Source organism: Argentina silus (assembly GCF_951799395.1).
Source record: "Argentina silus genome assembly, chromosome: 2".
NCBI lineage: Eukaryota > Metazoa > Chordata > Actinopteri > Argentiniformes > Argentinidae > Argentina > Argentina silus.
Genome location: NC_139656.1, coordinates 20,476,047 through 20,492,684, shown reverse-complemented (window position 1 = coordinate 20,492,684; position 16,638 = coordinate 20,476,047). Strand labels below are relative to the sequence as shown.

Here is a 16,638-nt window from a genome sequence, read left to right as displayed (position 1 = left end):
ATTTCATCCATAGGCGCGCGTTTAACGTCAATGACTTGCCGAAGTGGTCAGAATTGGGGAACTCCCACCTAAATATTACCTTTACAGGTTAAGGATCATTATGCAGGGTTACTGCAAAATTAATATCCACTTTTTTCATATCCCTGTTTTACTGTTTGCGCTCACATTTTCACATTTTGTATCTTCTTATTGGCTACCTACAGCGGCTTCCTTTGCCGGTCTCCTTTCTATCAATCAGCACTGATCTGAACACGCAGGGATAGGTGAAAACAACAATGGATTCAGATTGTGATGTGCCTCTGTCCGTTTATTCACTTGGTGATGAGAGAAAGGAGACAAGGGGAGAAAGCCACTTTAGGCTATTGTTATGCACAGCGTTTAACGCATATGTATATACTCTATAAATAGACCTAAAGTCTATCTCTGGATGAAGCACATTCATATATTTCTAAAACATTCAGAAGGTTGCGTGCTCTTTAACGCAACCCTGTTCACATAAACGGAAGTAGACGTGGAATTTGGATTGTCCCATGCATACGGCTCGACTGGGAACAAGGACGAAAGCTGACATGTCTGACATATTGTTTATGGTTTAACACGGATTATCGTTATGAGTTAGCTACAACTTTACTTTTCTTTCATACAATATTCTTGTTCTAATTAGCAATGTCCGCTTTTTGGATAATGATCTGACACGCTTTCCTGTGCTGCGAAAGCGAGCGTTATCTAATAAGACGTCAATGCATATCTAGCGAAATAGCAGGTCAGTTCGCCTGACTAGCCATATAGCTACCTAGCTACCATTGATTATTAGTTGCAGCTACAGACATCTGATATAGTTATCCTAATCTATCTCAAAGGCAGGTCTTCATATCCAGAAAATATGTCGCCGATTCCTGTCGTACCCCTTGCAATCAACTGTTGCATGTCTGCACTTGGGTGCATGGCCACATTAAAACTCATTCCAGCCTTCAAAGACCATTTCATCTCAGCCAGATTGTATGGGATGGACCTGAACAAAATCTCTAAAAAGGAAGTGTGAGTTGATCTTATTTGCTATTAGTTGCCCAGTATATTAATGTTCAACTTGGAGAAAAATGTTGTCAATTGCATGCAATACAATAGAGCTCTGAGAGTCTATCCATAGTCACAGCCACCTCTTACAGTCAACCATAAGCTATGCAGTCCAAACCCATGTGATTATTGGTTGTATTTAACTCAAACATCACATTGTTGCGTAATAGCCCTCATAGACGGACTTACTTTCAATGACAAGTATAGTATTGTGTAGAGAAAACTAACAGGTGTATTGGCTTGTTTTCTTGCTATTGTCCTAATGCATTGTCCTTTCTCTCTGGCCATCCCCTCACCTTGGCAGTCCAGAGTCTCAGGGTGTAATCAGCGGCACAGTGTTCCTCATTATCCTCTTCTGCTTCATACCCGTGCCTTTCCTCAGCTGCTTTGTTGGAGAACAGTGCAAGGGCTTCCCACACAATGAGGTGTGTGCACCTGGATAGTTTCTTATCATTCTCCCTGGTACAATTCCAGACACAGTATCCTTGATCTTATCAGTCTTTCAGGATCAGTGTGACCAACACCATGTCATGTGACTGACATTGCTCTGATTTCTCTCCACTCCTCTCTCCACTCTCTGAACAGTTTGTCCAGCTAATTGGTGCCCTGCTAGCTATCTGCTGTATGATCTTCCTGGGCTTCGCTGATGACGTGCTGAACCTGCGCTGGAGACACAAGCTGCTGCTCCCCACGATGGCCTCCTTACCACTGCTCATGGTCTACTTCACCAACTTTGGCAACACTGTCATTGTGGTGCCCAAGCCCTTCAGAATCCTCCTGGGAATGAACTTAGATCTGGGTGGGTGTCATCATGGTCTTATTGTTTGTCCACAAAAGAGCTGCCCTGGGAGGATCCATAATGTTGCTCTATTTCGATATAGGATTTAGTGCTATTGAAGTTGTTGTTGCTGTTCCAGTACAGTTTCACATATTTCTTATCCTTGTTATACATTGCTTGCTGACAAGGTATTGTCTGTTTCTCTGTAGGAATACTCTACTATGTCTACATGGGCATGCTGGCAGTGTTCTGTACTAATGCAATCAATATCCTGGCGGGCATTAATGGCATTGAGTCAGGACAGGCCCTCTTCATTTCTGGCTCAATCATCATCTTCAACCTGCTTGAGCTGAGTGGTAAGTGGTAATTTACTTTCTCACCAATATCCGTTATTCAGATGCATAAAAAGGTGATTGTGAAAGTACTACCATCTCATTTCACTCTCCACTGATTGTTACAGGGGACTTCAGGGATGACCATGTTTTCTCCTTGTACTTTATGATCCCATTCTTCTTCACAACTTTAGCACTTTTCTACCACAATTGGTGAGTTTGAGACTGTTCAAGGGTGATGTTACAATGCATTATGCGGTCACTGCTGCAACACCTTGATATTCTGTTAACATGTATTCTTTGTCACAGGTACCCTTCATCCGTGTTTGTTGGAGACACATTCTGCTACTTTGCTGGGATGACATTTGCTGTGGTAGGCATCCTGGGGCACTTCAGCAAAACAATGCTGCTCTTCTTCATTCCTCAGGTGGTCAACTTTGTCTACTCGCTGCCACAGCTTTTCCATGTAGTACCCTGTCCCAGACACCGCCTCCCCAGGTAACAACTCCTCTTTAAAATAATGATCCCATGATCTCATTGCATGAATTATGACCCCCCCGCCCATTATCAAAGTGATCCTTATCATAATTGTATCCTCCATACTGACTGATGGACAGACTGAACCCAGACACAGGGAAACTAGGAATGAGCTACTCTAAATTCAAAAGGAAGGACCTCTCCAAATTAGGAAATCTCATTCTAAAGGTAAAACATTTTTACTTGTGCTTTAGGATATGAGTTTCAAGCTTGCCAATGTTTAATCTGAACACCCAAGAGAATGGGAAAGTTGTGACTTTGCAAAACATATTTGTGCTGCAATGCTTTTGTACGCCCAATAGGTGGCAGAGATGTTGCGGGTGCTAGAGGTTCGGAGGGGCCAGGAGGGAGATGGTGAGTTTGTGGAGTGCAACAATATGACCTTAATCAATCTGGTGCTGAAGATACTAGGGCCCACACACGAGAGAAACCTCACAACCATCATGCTACTCATACAGGTACAATGTTTGTTTCATCTGGTAAAATAAGACTTACATAGAAAACAAATAAATAAATATTTGGACTTGGTTACTACTTGGCTAATGATTAACATTTTTCTGTGTCCTAGGTATTGGGGAGTGTATTGGCCTTTGGAATCCGCTATCACCTGGTGCGCCTATTCTATGACGTCTAGAGAGAAGGCTGAGACACTACAGGGATGTCCATGTTGGAACAACCGCACTGATTTATGATCTTTCCGCGAGTTGACTGATTCCTTGATTATTGCTTCACATCTCTTTTTCTGCTTTATGAAAATGGGTCTGTTTACAATACAGCTGCAAGTGGAGGGTGGAGGATTACTTTTGCTCCTCCCAGTCAAGAAAAGGGACAGTGAAGAAATTGTGCCCTCAAGTCAATGCAATTGACAGAATTAAAAATCTATCTGTCTAGTATGGAAAATTGACCTTATTTTTGGATGAACAGTTAAGCACTGAATGGCAATCATACCTTGGTGTAAAAGAGGTCCAAGCTAATCCCAGTCTAAAGTCTATGAATGGCTGCTTTTTGGGACAGGTTCCATATAGAGAGACTGAGTTATAGTTATTCTCTATAGGTGATTTAAAGCGAGGGATGTTGAAAGCAATAGGGGGATATTACAAGGGCTTGATGAAGTTGTTACTTTTCTTTATTATTGGTTTTAGGTGTATTTGTATGAACGTGCTGAATGTGTCTCAATCCAAAATATATTTGTTAGCCTTACTAATGTACGGCCAGCTTGTTTTGACACTGGACTTCTGCTTTTTGTATAGGAATGTAAGTACAAGTGTTGGATTTAAGAATGTTTACTGTTGTAATGGAATGCCTAAGCCAGAAATTAAACAAGTGTTCAAAACAAAGCATCACATGAAACATTATAACAACAAAGCTGCCTCAATCATTTTAGAAATCTAAGGTAGTGTAGTACGCAACCACTGAGTTCACCGCTGCAGTTGGTCAGAGACATTTATTTGCATGGTCCGGACCGAGTTTAATCGGTGTCGGTTTTGGAAGACAAATATCATTGTCGCACCCAGGTCTCCAGCAGCCGCCTTACGTGATTGGCTAAGCGATGACTTGGAGGGACTTCTCATTGGACCGCTGTTCACACCAAGCTAACAACATTCAGCTAACTACTGTTTGTTTTGTGTTGTCCTTTTTCTAAACAATTAGGCATTCATATTTCAAATGTTGTTTGATTTTACACCAGTTATTATTATTCGTTGTAATAATAACGTGGTCGCCACACGTTGGCATTAGTAGTGGCGCAGTGGTGGAGCCCAGCTAGCTAGCTGGCTAGTGATAGCTGGCCAGTTGCTTACCAGGCAGCAGGCATTTTCGTGTAAAATACACGACTGACAAAGCTACCATGAACGCATAACGTTAGTAAGAGATGCCTTCAAGCAAACGGATTAGGAAAGAGGACGCACAGCTGGAGCTGGCGTGTGAGTGGGGATCTTGTCAAGAGTCGTTTGGTCGGATGGAGGGCTTCTGTGATCATATGGACGGTCACCTCAAAGTACAGAGCATGGAAGACGCGGACAGTGACGGACTAGGTGAGCGGGCAACGGAAAGATTGTTGATTAGGCTAGCGCCCTGCGAGAGTGACTTAATACATGACAGAGATGAAGACGACTTATTACAAATCCTTAATTGTTTACAGTGCCAATGTTAAGTTTGACTTGTTATCAAGAAATACAGGGTTAACATCCTGAAAGAACAACTTTGACTTTGAATATAAAATTATAAAGTGGAACACACTGAAGTATTGATGTATTTGCTTGTGTCTGTGTGTAGAGGAGTACAGCTGTCTGTGGAGAGATTGTGGATTCTGCTCTGTGGAGTCTGCTGAGGAGTTGCTACGCCATGTGTACTTCCACTGCTACCACACAAAGCTCAAGCAGTGGGGCCTAAGGGTGCTAAATGCCCAGCCCAGCCACGGCTCCTGTGCTATCGGCTTCCATAACCGCAACATTGTCCCAGACATTACCGACAATTTCATCTGCCAGTGGGAGCAATGTGAGGTACGTCTTGGGCAGCCTTGCCACTCAGTGGAGAGATATAGAATGAAGTGTGTTATGATGTCTACACAGCCAATGCATCGAGTGCCTCAAAAAGTTATTGAAATGAAACAGGCTGTTCCTCTGATGCAGTCAGATCTTGCACCTCAGTTTATTTGTTATTTGAGTAACACTGGAAATGGCATTTTGTGTGTGTGTGTGTGTGTGTGTGTGTGTGTGTGTGTGTGTGTGTGTGTGTGTGTGTGTGTGTGTGTGTGTGTGTGTGTGTGTGTGTGTGTGTGTGTGTGTGTGTGCGCGCGCGCACAGCAACCCCCCCTGGCTAACCCAGAGTGGTTCTACCGCCATGTGGAGATGCATAGCACCTGTATGGATGCACCATCCAATGATAAGGACTGCGTGGTGCGATGTGGCTGGAAAGGTGAGTCAAATGAGCACTGTTTTTCGGGGGGTAGCTGTAATTAACACACAAGGCTCGGTTCACCACTACTCAAGAGAAAGAGACAGGTGATGGTTTGTTTCCATTCCACTAGGCTCTGTAGGTTTTATCATGGAAATTAAAGGATGAATTTATTAGGGATGTAGTAAAATCAGGCACTCAATGAATGTTGTAATGATGTATTTCTTCCCTCTAGATTGCGAGGCTGCCTTCAAAGGGCGTTTTAAGTTGCGAGAGCACCTGCGCAGCCACACACAGGAGAAAGTGGTGGCCTGCCCTACCTGCGGAGGGATGTTCGCCAACAACACCAAGTTCTTCGACCACATCCGACGGCAGACCACCATGGAAGGTGAGGAGAGGTGATGCGTTTGTATTGGCCCAGTGGAGTCTAACCTAAAACTCATGACCTTCTGGTATCTGTGCATGTGTCTTGTAGGTCAGAGGTTCCAGTGCTCCCATTGCTCCAAACGGTTTGCCACAGAGAGACTGCTGAGGGACCACATGAGGAACCATGGTCAGTCCCTTTTTATCTCTTTCTGCTCCTCCGCTTCGGTTTATGCTCTTCCTCCCAGTCAGACTCCTTTTATAGTCTTCCTATCCTCAGTGTTGATATCTGGCATGTTCTATTAATCAGGTCTCTATTCTCCCCGTCTCTCTGCTACTAGTGAACCACTACAAGTGCCCACTGTGCGACATGACCTGTCCGTCGCCCTCGTCCCTGCGCAACCACATCAAGTTCCGCCACAGCAACGAGAAGCCTTACAGCTGTGAATACTGCGAGTACAGGTAGAGCACCCTCTGGAGTCCCAGCCAAAGGGAAAAGCAAAGACTCTCTCTCCTGCCTGTCCCTCCAACATTGAGCTGTTGAAGGGAAATTTTGCTAACCCCTCCTCCCACTGTTCCTCCTCCTCAGCTGTAAGAACCTGATAGATCTGCGTAAACACCTGGACACCCACAGCAGTGAGCCGGCCTACCGCTGTGACTTCACCAGCTGTGGCTACACCACCCGCTCCCTGCACTCTATCAAGGCCCACTACAAAAAAGTCCATGAGGTGAGAGGGGGACTGGGCACATACCGTACACAGAGAGCAACTCTAATTCACTTGCACCACACACAAACTACATTTGACCCCTTTCCTAAGATGTACTCTATTGTGTTGTCATCTCAGGGAGATTTTGTGGCTCGCTACAAGTGCCATGTTTGTGAGCAGTGTTTCACTAGAGGCAACAACCTCACTGCCCACCTGCGCAAGAAGCACCAGTTCAAATGGCCCTCCGGACACCCCAGATTCAGGTAGAAGCTTCCAGCCTTTCTAAAGTACATTAAGTGTGATGGTGTTTAACTCTAGAATCCATTGTGTGCGGCCAGAAATATAAAGTAGCTCACAGTTCTCCTGGTCTGTGAGCTACTTTCTGTCCCCTTCTCAGGTATAAGGAACATGAGGACGGGTTCATGCGGCTGCAGCTGATCCGCTATGAGAGCGTGGAGCTGACAGAGCAGCTGATGAGCGAGAGGCCGGGCGAGGGGGAAGAGGGCGAGGATGTTGCCCAGACTGGGGAGGGGGAGGAGGAGGCTGGTTTGGCAGCCCCCATGGAGATGGAGGTAGAACTGAGAGGGGTCCTGTTGGAGGATGGGGGGGTGGGGGATCAGACTGGGGGGAGTGTTGGTGCAGTGGGGGCCGGCCAGGGGGAAGGGATGTACTACGTCCTGACTGGGGCCACCACTCAAGCAGGGGAGGACACAGTAATGCTTCAGCTCCAAGACACTGCTCAGCAACTCGGCATGCCAGTGGTGTAAAAACCACAAATACACACGCGCGCGCACACACACACACACATACACACACACACACACACACGCACAGACTGTTCCTCTCACAGCATTCTCTCCTCTCAGCCCTTGTATGACTCAGCTACTGAGTGGAGCCAGAATACTGAACAGCACCGGGACTAAGAGATGGTGGATGTCACTTCAAGGAACCATGGAATATAAGTGAAGTAAACCATGGCTCAGAAAGATTCGGCTTCATCGTGCAAGTCCTGCCTCACTGGACCTACTGTACTTTCACAGCAGAACGCTCAGCAGATTTCAGGCTGAAAATGTTGAACTGAGGGGATGAAACTAAACATCTGTAATGGGTAGATTTTGGGATGTTGAAGGGGTGCTGTTTATGCTATTTATTTGATTTGAAACACACGAAAAAAAACGGTTTGCATTGGGAATGGCTCTTTCAGTTCTACCAGGCATCCTTCCTTATTCAATGCTGTAATGTGATAATATACCTGATGATAACAAACCCTATGTTGCAATTTGGATCGACTCTTATTGTGAGTTTCCTTTGCTGCGCTAATTGAGAATGGGCTCACGTACATACAGTTAGAATAAACTTGGAATATTTCTGAAAGTATTTTTTTTATGTATTATGCAATAAATTGATTGAGTTTTTTAAAATGGTCTCCTGTTGTCTCTCCTATTGAGAGAGAGAGATTTCCTCCGATGATAGACAGGCAGATGGGTTGCAGGACAGAAATAGGATGGTTAGATGCTGCTGATTGACATTACACAGGCATATTCAAGGGCACAGATAAAATCAACACTTCACTTGTGGCTCTTCAGACATTTTGCTGCACAGCTCTCAAGAAAATTAGTATCACATCCTTTATTTCCCCATTTTTTGCTCATGCAAAATTGCATTATCTACATGGATACATCATTGACCAATTCTAAAGCTCTATGCAAGTACAGCATAATTTCTGTGGTGATAGTAGTGGATGGGTTGGTGTCAGCTGTGTTTAAAAGATTAGCCAGCCTCTGGAGCTTAGTGTAAGCAGCCCTCACTGCACACTGCTCCCTCACTCAGTCTCTTGTCTGGACCCCTCTGCAGTTAGGGAGCTTGTGCGGGACATCTTGTTGGACGGAACGATAGGTCAATAATGTGATCTGAGTTCACAGCTGAATAGTCAGATGTGAGAGGTGTCTACCTGTCCTGCTTTAAAGGGATTAAGGGGACAGGCCACCATGAGACTACTCACACTGCTGCTTCTCCTGGGGTCCTCACACGGGGTGTTCACACAGTTGCCTGAAATAATGGAGGAAGAGGAAGAGAGTGGTAAGACAATTTGCTATGACAATATTGCTTGTAAATGAGTAGTCACTGGGAGTGCCTTACTTGGCTGCGGCGTTTACTACTTTTGATATAGTCTTATGAAACTGATATGACTCAGGTGCGACAGAGTGGACTCCACCGCCGGAGCAGGAGCCTCAGGCTGAGACTTACTGGTCGGGAACGGCCCCCCTGTGTATCGGGGGGTGTCGGGGGAGGCACCATGAGCTGAAAAGGGATCGCTGTGGAGACTCAAACTGCTGTTGGTTCGGTTTCAAATCCCTCTGCAGAGGTACGACTATAACACAGGGCAGACCCTCACATTGTTACAGGATGTGTTCCCTACTCTCACACTGTAGCATAAGTACACTGTACACTAGCACATCCACACTGGACAGTAGCATATCCACACTGCTGTGGATACACACCCATGACATATAAAAGGGAACTGTCAGATTCTTATCACTAGAAATATAAAATGGTCAGTGTGTGGTAAAGGGATCTAACAGGGAATAGATAGATTTATCAAACATCTATCCCTCTTTACTCTTATGGATCATATGTTGGATATTGTCTACTGTGCTCTCTGGTGTTGGTTTTGTGTGGGGCAGTGAATTGTGGGAGGCCTGATGTGGACTTCAACGGCGTGGTGTATGGGAATGACTGGTGGGTGGGCTCTGTAGTGAGGTATGACTGTCGCTCAGGCTTCATGCTGGTGGGGGACCCCACCCGAGCCTGCCAGTCCAACGGCCGCTGGACCCTCAAACCTTCCTGTCTCAGTGAGTAGCTGCTGGTTTATACAGCCTCACAGATCACCATTAGATAACTTCAGTTGATAACTCACTGAGTAGTCTTCACCTTTCTTTCTTACTTTCTTTATTTCTTTTTTTATTTCTTTCCCCTCCACCCCCCCAACAAAAAACACACACACACCTCTCTCTTTCTCCCTGGCCCAGGGGTGTGTCACCGGGGCCGTGTTGAGATGAATGAGAAGGATATTGATGGGAACTGTTCCTCCAGCTGCCCCTCTAAGACCTACATAGGCCCTCCTAAGCAGGGCTGCAGCCGCATTGACAACTGCAGCAAGAAGGAGTTAGGCTGGAACCGTCGTTGGTTCACCGACTGTGACTACTGCCAGTGTGACTGCTCTATCGCCTGTGGTGAGTGGCACAATCACATTCACAATGATAATGTATCTGACTTATTGGCCATGGAAACAAGGTTGACTGGTTTAACTGAACATACTGAAATACTGTATGTGGTTCTTTAGAGTGTGGTTAATGATTAGTGATGGCTTTATTTGACCACATCTGCAAGGGGTTCATTGACATTTCTACCAAACTCATTGAATCTTAATGTACACAACATATGTATACACAAACAATTCATTTTTGTTGTTGTATCTTTTAGCATCTGCAGGATAAGAGATGGACAAGAACCACTGTTGAGACTCTATTGTGAGTGAAATAATAAGAGGATGTGAACATCCTACTGTATAAACCACAGATCCTCCGCAGATTCATCTCGCGTGTGAGAGTTTATGGAAAGGAAAACATTAGGTCACAATGGTACATCTCTGTGGAACTAACTTCAACCCCTTAGAACACTGGTAAAAACTCCATCTCATTTCCCCAGTTACGCTGTTGGGTGACCACAATGTGGTCATGTTTACCACAACAAGACCTTAAGCCTCAAAACACCCTGACTTAATTAATTAAAGGCCTCCTACGACACAGATGAACAACAGTGGTGAGAGAGAAAGAGAGAGAGAGAGAGAGAGTCTCTCTCTGCAGAGAGTGTTCATAAGGATTAAAGACTCGTCCCCTAGCTCCACCTGCTCATCATTCAATCTGTTCTGGAATGATCTGAAACCTTAATCTTGTTACCAACCCAAGGTGAAAGGTGGCTATTGTGGTGTTGGAGGTCAGAGAGAAGGGTCAGGCTAAGCACATCTTTGTGGGATAACTCTATGGTCTAAAATTGACATATAACATGCAATATATTTAAGTGTATTGTAAACAAAATAAAAATAAAAATAATAATGATTTGATGGAATCTACTTTGTTCGCACTGTACTGTATGTCCAGTATGTAGAGCTTGGTTGGAATGTATACAGCCATGTCCAAAGTCAAATGTACTTCCACAATAAAACATTTTTATTTGGATTCTTCCCATAATAAATCCTGATTAATCTAAAACTACACACACAGTCTTCAGTGTTTAGACCAAGTGCTGAGCTTTAGGATGATGTGTTCATTTTCTTTCGGCATGTAGCAGCCAATTCCTGTAAAGAACATAAGAAAAGAACAAAGAACATAATGTAGTCATATATACATATATACATTTGATCAACAATATTATAGACAAACATTATGCACACAAACACATGCACGCAAGTGAGTGCACACACACACACACACACACACACACACACACACACACACACACACACACACACACACCCACCCATGTCCAACTTGGTCCGTATCCCAGAGGACTCTGACAGAAGCTCCCAGTAGGTTTGATCTGCCTCCATCCCAGCCACTCCATTAACACTCTCCAGCAGGAGGCCAAAGTCTGGGTAATCTTTTACTGTGAACCTGCCAAGACATGAAGAGAATCATGGCAAAATAAGACAATAATGAGAACATAGAAATTGATAGTAAAATGATTTTGCACAGAAAGGTATTTTGACTTGTGTAAGTATATAGACGAAAAATAAAGCACTCTAAAGTCTGCCACTCTAACCAAAGGAATTGCATAGCCTGAATTTGTGTAACCTGATGTACAGTATATTGGTACTGTATGTACATTACCACATCGGTGCTTCCTTACTTAAAGTCCGGGTCAATCTCCTGCAGTCTCCTCATAGCGCCCACTAGTACTCCCCCCTCCAAAAAAGAGCTGTAGTAGGACTCAGGAGCCTCATTGGAGAGCTCATTCTCCACAGACAGTCTGATGGGTACAGACATAGGACCTACAGTATGCAACATAACCACCAGAAAACAAGCTTATTCTGAGCCTTCAAATGCCACACAATGTATTGAAACCAATGATAAAATGGTTCTACTCTAAGACCAATCAATTACATATAAATGATCAGCCATACACAATAGTCATTTATACTTTGATTATTCAATAATTAAGCGAGTGACATGGGGGCCAACTGCTCTGCATGGCATGACGTCTAAAGAAAACACAATCTGTAGATGATAATATGTCAGGATTACTGTCAAATGTCTGTACCCTTGTAAGCATGATGCAAAGTAAACTCACCTCCCTGTGTGAGAGTCCCCAGTAACAGCGCCTGTAATAGAGCCACAGAGAGTACAGTTGTCAGTCGTAGTGCCATTCTGTCTGCTTTCTCATCTAAGACGTCTTTCAATCGTGCACACTACTTATACTGTACTCAACCCAACTTTAAGAGTACATTCTAATCCCAGGTTGCCATAGTTTGAGGTGATATATTGTAATTTCAACAAAAGCCTTTGTTAAAGGTGATTATAGCTCTTTCATAGCTGGGGTCTGTGACAAATTGAGGCTGAAAATAATGTTTATGTTTGACCTCTCCACAAAAGGAGACATTTTGCAATACGTGGCTTGTGAATAGAGGAAAATCTGTTTGATCCAACCATGATAATAAAAATCAAACACCACAGTGACATTGAGGTGAGTAATGATCTACCTTGGCTTTTTGACCCTGTGTTCCCCTGGTGACATGAAATATGAGGGGGCAAATACAACATAATGGAGAGTTATGGAGACAGCAGAGAGTGGCTTAGATCATGCCTTGGTTATAACCTTGAGGCGCTAACTTCGAATATTGAAAAAGAGTATTCATATCTACATATAAACATATGAAAGAGGTTTCGATGATGATGTACACTGCTGAATTTAGTATTTTAGACTACTATAATAACCACATGGTGTCGCTACAACACCATTACGATCGTAATTAATAAACTCTTGGAAAGTAGGTGCGCCACAACATTATTGCACAGCACAGGCACCGTCGACACACATACATATTCACACTGCGCACATCCTAATTGTAAATGGATTCATCACTACATTTTATGGCGACGCACTAAGGCACATGACATGCAGGAGGGAGAAAATAGCTTTGGAGCAAGTGTCTGTCTGCCCCCAGAATAAATAAGCGATTTTATTCTTGTGCTTTTGTGTTTTTATTTAGGCCCATTCTAGACAATGTGTATTTAGGTCTTCTAACATTGGGAATTGCTGCTATTAGGCTACTGCATGCTGTCATCGCTGCAATATAAATACATATTCTCAATAAACACTCATATGTTTGTGTTAGACTACGAGGCCTACCTATCACAATGATAGTAGGCCTAGCCCAAATAATTACAGTAGGCCTAGGCTCCTAGGCTCAAGATTAGATTAAACATCTTGCTTACATCAACATACACAATATTATGGACTGGAGCATATAGCCTGAAGCTTCGCCGCTCACAGCTGATCAGAGCAATATTAGAATGTGTCATGTTAGGGGCCCTTTGAGATAGGCAATGCATTCTGCGTTGATTGTAAAATAAAATAATTAATAATAATAAAAAACGTAGTATGTTTTGGTTTCCTCTCACGGGTAATGTAGGGCGTTATTTGAACGAGAGTAACCCCAAGTGTTTCACCGAAAATAACCCGGGCACTGCAGCATCAGCACCGGGCAGATGCGCAGGTGCGGTCTTTAAAGAGAACGCGAGGTTGAATTCACACGTTGATATAAATATAACTGCGTTTCCATTGTTTACATCATTGAGGAAAAAATATGTTGATTGTTTGTATCGACATTCAACCTGTTTCTTTGTAGGTAAAATTGTGCAACATAGCACATGTGACTGACTATAATAGTAATTAAAATAGTCCGTGTATTCATAATGCATTTATTGCCTTCAGTTATGCTAAATCATTTTGAAGAAGGAAATTCCATACATGTAGATGTGGAGCATCTTTTTAACTGAAACTCAGAATAGTCTAATCATGGTGCTATGATAAATGTCATGACGCTAAATGTCCTAGATTAAAACATACAACACTTTATTAAGCACACCTGTACACCTTCTCATGGTGGAGGTGGTGTAATGGTGTGGGGAATGTTTTCTTGGCACACGTTGGGCCCGTTAATACCAATCAATCATCGCCTGAATGCCACAGCCTATTTGAGTATTGTTGCTGACCATGTTCATCCCTTCATGGCCACAATTTACCCATCTTCTAATGGCTACTTCCAACATGATAATGCACCATGTCACAAAGCAAAAGTCGTCTCAAGCTGGTTCATGAACATGACAATGAGTTCAGTGTTCTTCAGTGGCCTTCCCAGTAACCGGATCTGAATCCAATAGAACACCTTTGGGATTCACACCTTGAAAGTGCATCTGAAAAATCTGCAAGAATTGCGTGATGCAATCATGTCATCATGAACCAGAATCTCAAAGGAATGTTTCCAACATGTTGTGGAATCAATGCCACGAAGAATTGAGGCTGTTTTGAGAGCAAAGGGAGGCCCTACCCAGTATTAGTATAGTGTTCCTAATAAAGTGTTCGGTGAGTGTATATCTCAAAGGAGAAAACAAAAAAAAAGTCCAGTGAAATGTTGAACTGTGCAATGCTTCAGCTGCTGTGATTCAAAATGTCTAACTCATGTCTAAATGTCTTACCCATCCCTACTTAAAACTTTATGTGGGGTGGTATCAATTGCCACGTTTTGACTTAATTCGGAGTCAAAGCCTAAAATGAAAGGACACAACATGTAAGACCATAAACAAACCACTCTGGCACTTTAAAGCATCCAACACGGGCCTCCTGTGGACTATCTCCTCGCAAAACCTGCCAGTAACGCCCTGTACCCCCAGACCGGCGGGCGTGCCAGAGATGCACTGACCGATAAAATAACGCTATTGCGTGCTATTGAGCTACTGCAGCACGCCATAAGAGGATGTGGAGAGACGAGAGGAAAGACAAATAATCATCAACGTACTGCAGGCGTGTGTGAGTAGCCTGATATTGGAATTCTGGACATAGGAGTTGAATCAAAAGAGCACAGCTTTATTCTGTCAAAAATCGAGCTCATTCCTGATTGACTCTTAAAGATGCAGCGTTGGCTGAATTATTAATCTATCATCATACTGGTTCCGGACGCGGATTTTGATTTCAGAGTTGCCAGTATTATATGCGGGACCATGTACCGCGCACCTAGAGATTTTCTGAGGGATAGCATCGTTTCCTCCATTGCATCAGAACCAAACCGAGCCTTCATGGATCCTGGCGCACAGTAACCATCTTTGCCTGGCACGGGACTCGTTGGGGACCCTCTCCTGTTGCTGGATCTTGATTTTTAAATTAGGATGAACTGAGCACAGCTCCTACAAAAAAAAAATAGGAACGCAGTGCATTGTTGGTCACTTCAACACACAAGAATAAGTATGTTGGCTCAATGCATCATTTTTTTTACATTTACAAAGTGTGTGTGTGTGTGTGTGTGTGTGTGTGTGTGTGTGTGTGTGCTCGCACAGTTAACATGTATGATATCATGGAGCAATTTCTCTTCTTGCCTCATCCATCCCACTTCCACCCCACCTCACATTGTATGTTCATTCTACAGTTCATGTCAAGCCATGTTAATGTTCTGCTATTGTGAGATCTCTTAGACCTACGTGCTCCACTGGACTATAGTTTGATGTTTACATCATCATATGAATACAGTAACAGGTGCCTCTGAGCCACCTAGCCATTACAGTGACATACAGTGTACATAATCAGTAGATATTCTCTACAGTCAGTCAGTAATGTTGGTTATATTAACCATATTTATCCCGATCCATTCAGAATTCTGAGTGGCAGGGCACCACATAAGAGAACATGGTGGCCTTCCTCGAAACGAGAGAGAGGCCATTACAGGCTGACAGTGTTCTGTAGAGCAGTGTGGTAATGGAAATTTGCTAATGGAAGGTCAATCAATAGAGGCCATGGTCAGTGATTTCTCCTCTTCCTCACTTCAGGATATGAGGTCTGAGCCATGCTGCACTACACTGCATTTTACGGTACAATAGTCTGTACAATAGTCTGTACAATGCAGTACTGTATTCATCTCCTTTGGGCAATTCATTTCAGGGTTTGCAAGGTGTGCATATAGCAGGGGCCATATATTATTGAAAAAAGACATCATATCCACTTGACTATGCAGGGGTACAAGTTTTGCAAAATTACTATGCTGATCATCTAGAGTCTTTGCTGCTGTCGAGGATAATATCTGAAATAGGCTTGAGCATTGTCCGCTATCGCCCATGCTGTGTGTTTGCTGTAATGGCATGGTACTGTTACAGATGGTCAAAGGTGAAATTAGACTAGCGTGAGAGATGAGTGAGTCTCTAAATTCCAAATCTTCTGTTTATGACCACTCTATGGAAGCTTAAGTCACCTCTTATCGACTTGAAACACAATAACTCCAAGCTACTACTTCTCATATCCCCATTGCTTGTAATTGTGTGCTGAGTATTTTCAGGATGAATAAAAGTGTCTTAGGCCTGGCTCATAGGCTGTTCTAAACAAAGGCCTGGGACAGGAGTGATTCATCTTAGCAGAGTAGGTGCGGCCCCCATGTAGAGAGCTGTTGCTCTGCCTTTTATGCCCTTCCCCCCCAATTCCCTCCAGAATGAGTCACAGCTAGAATCAATCACACTAGTTTGATAGGAGTGGCAACAAGGGGACAAGCAAACAAGTAAAATGATGTCCCAACCTTCAGTAGGAAGGACTCAGCTTTATACCCTGCAATGAGAGTGCTTGCGGTGTGCGCATGCTTATACAACGCATGTACTGTAAGGTTATATGAATGTGAAATATGTGTATTTTCTCT

The 16,638-nt window shown here is 43.6% G+C and overlaps 2 protein-coding genes across 3 annotated transcripts; both read left to right on the top strand.

The window, feature by feature from the left end:
• The first annotated feature begins 551 nt into the window (after positions 1–551).
• Positions 552–3,953, top strand: dpagt1 (dolichyl-phosphate (UDP-N-acetylglucosamine) N-acetylglucosaminephosphotransferase 1 (GlcNAc-1-P transferase)). Of its 2 annotated transcripts, XM_083686916.1 has the most exons (10): positions 552–763; positions 861–1,038; positions 1,379–1,499; positions 1,660–1,873; positions 2,062–2,208; positions 2,313–2,397; positions 2,494–2,682; positions 2,802–2,889; positions 3,024–3,179; positions 3,290–3,953. In XM_083686916.1, the coding sequence occupies exons 2-10, from the start codon at positions 884–886 to the stop codon at positions 3,353–3,355; spliced, it is 1,221 nt and encodes a 406-aa protein (XP_083543042.1). In that variant the 5' UTR covers positions 552–763; positions 861–883; the 3' UTR covers positions 3,356–3,953. The 2 variants fall into 2 exon arrangements, with proteins under 2 accessions (XP_083543042.1, XP_083543041.1); XM_083686915.1 differs by having other exon boundaries at positions 552–1,038.
• A 340-nt stretch (positions 3,954–4,293) lies between these two features.
• hinfp (histone H4 transcription factor) lies at positions 4,294–8,041 on the top strand. Its single transcript, XM_083697333.1, has 9 exons — positions 4,294–4,754; positions 4,996–5,222; positions 5,526–5,637; positions 5,852–6,004; positions 6,092–6,169; positions 6,321–6,441; positions 6,569–6,707; positions 6,825–6,949; positions 7,084–8,041. The coding sequence occupies exons 1-9, from the start codon at positions 4,592–4,594 to the stop codon at positions 7,451–7,453; spliced, it is 1,488 nt and encodes a 495-aa protein (XP_083553459.1). The 5' UTR covers positions 4,294–4,591; the 3' UTR covers positions 7,454–8,041.
• The last annotated feature ends 8,597 nt before the right edge of the window (positions 8,042–16,638 follow it).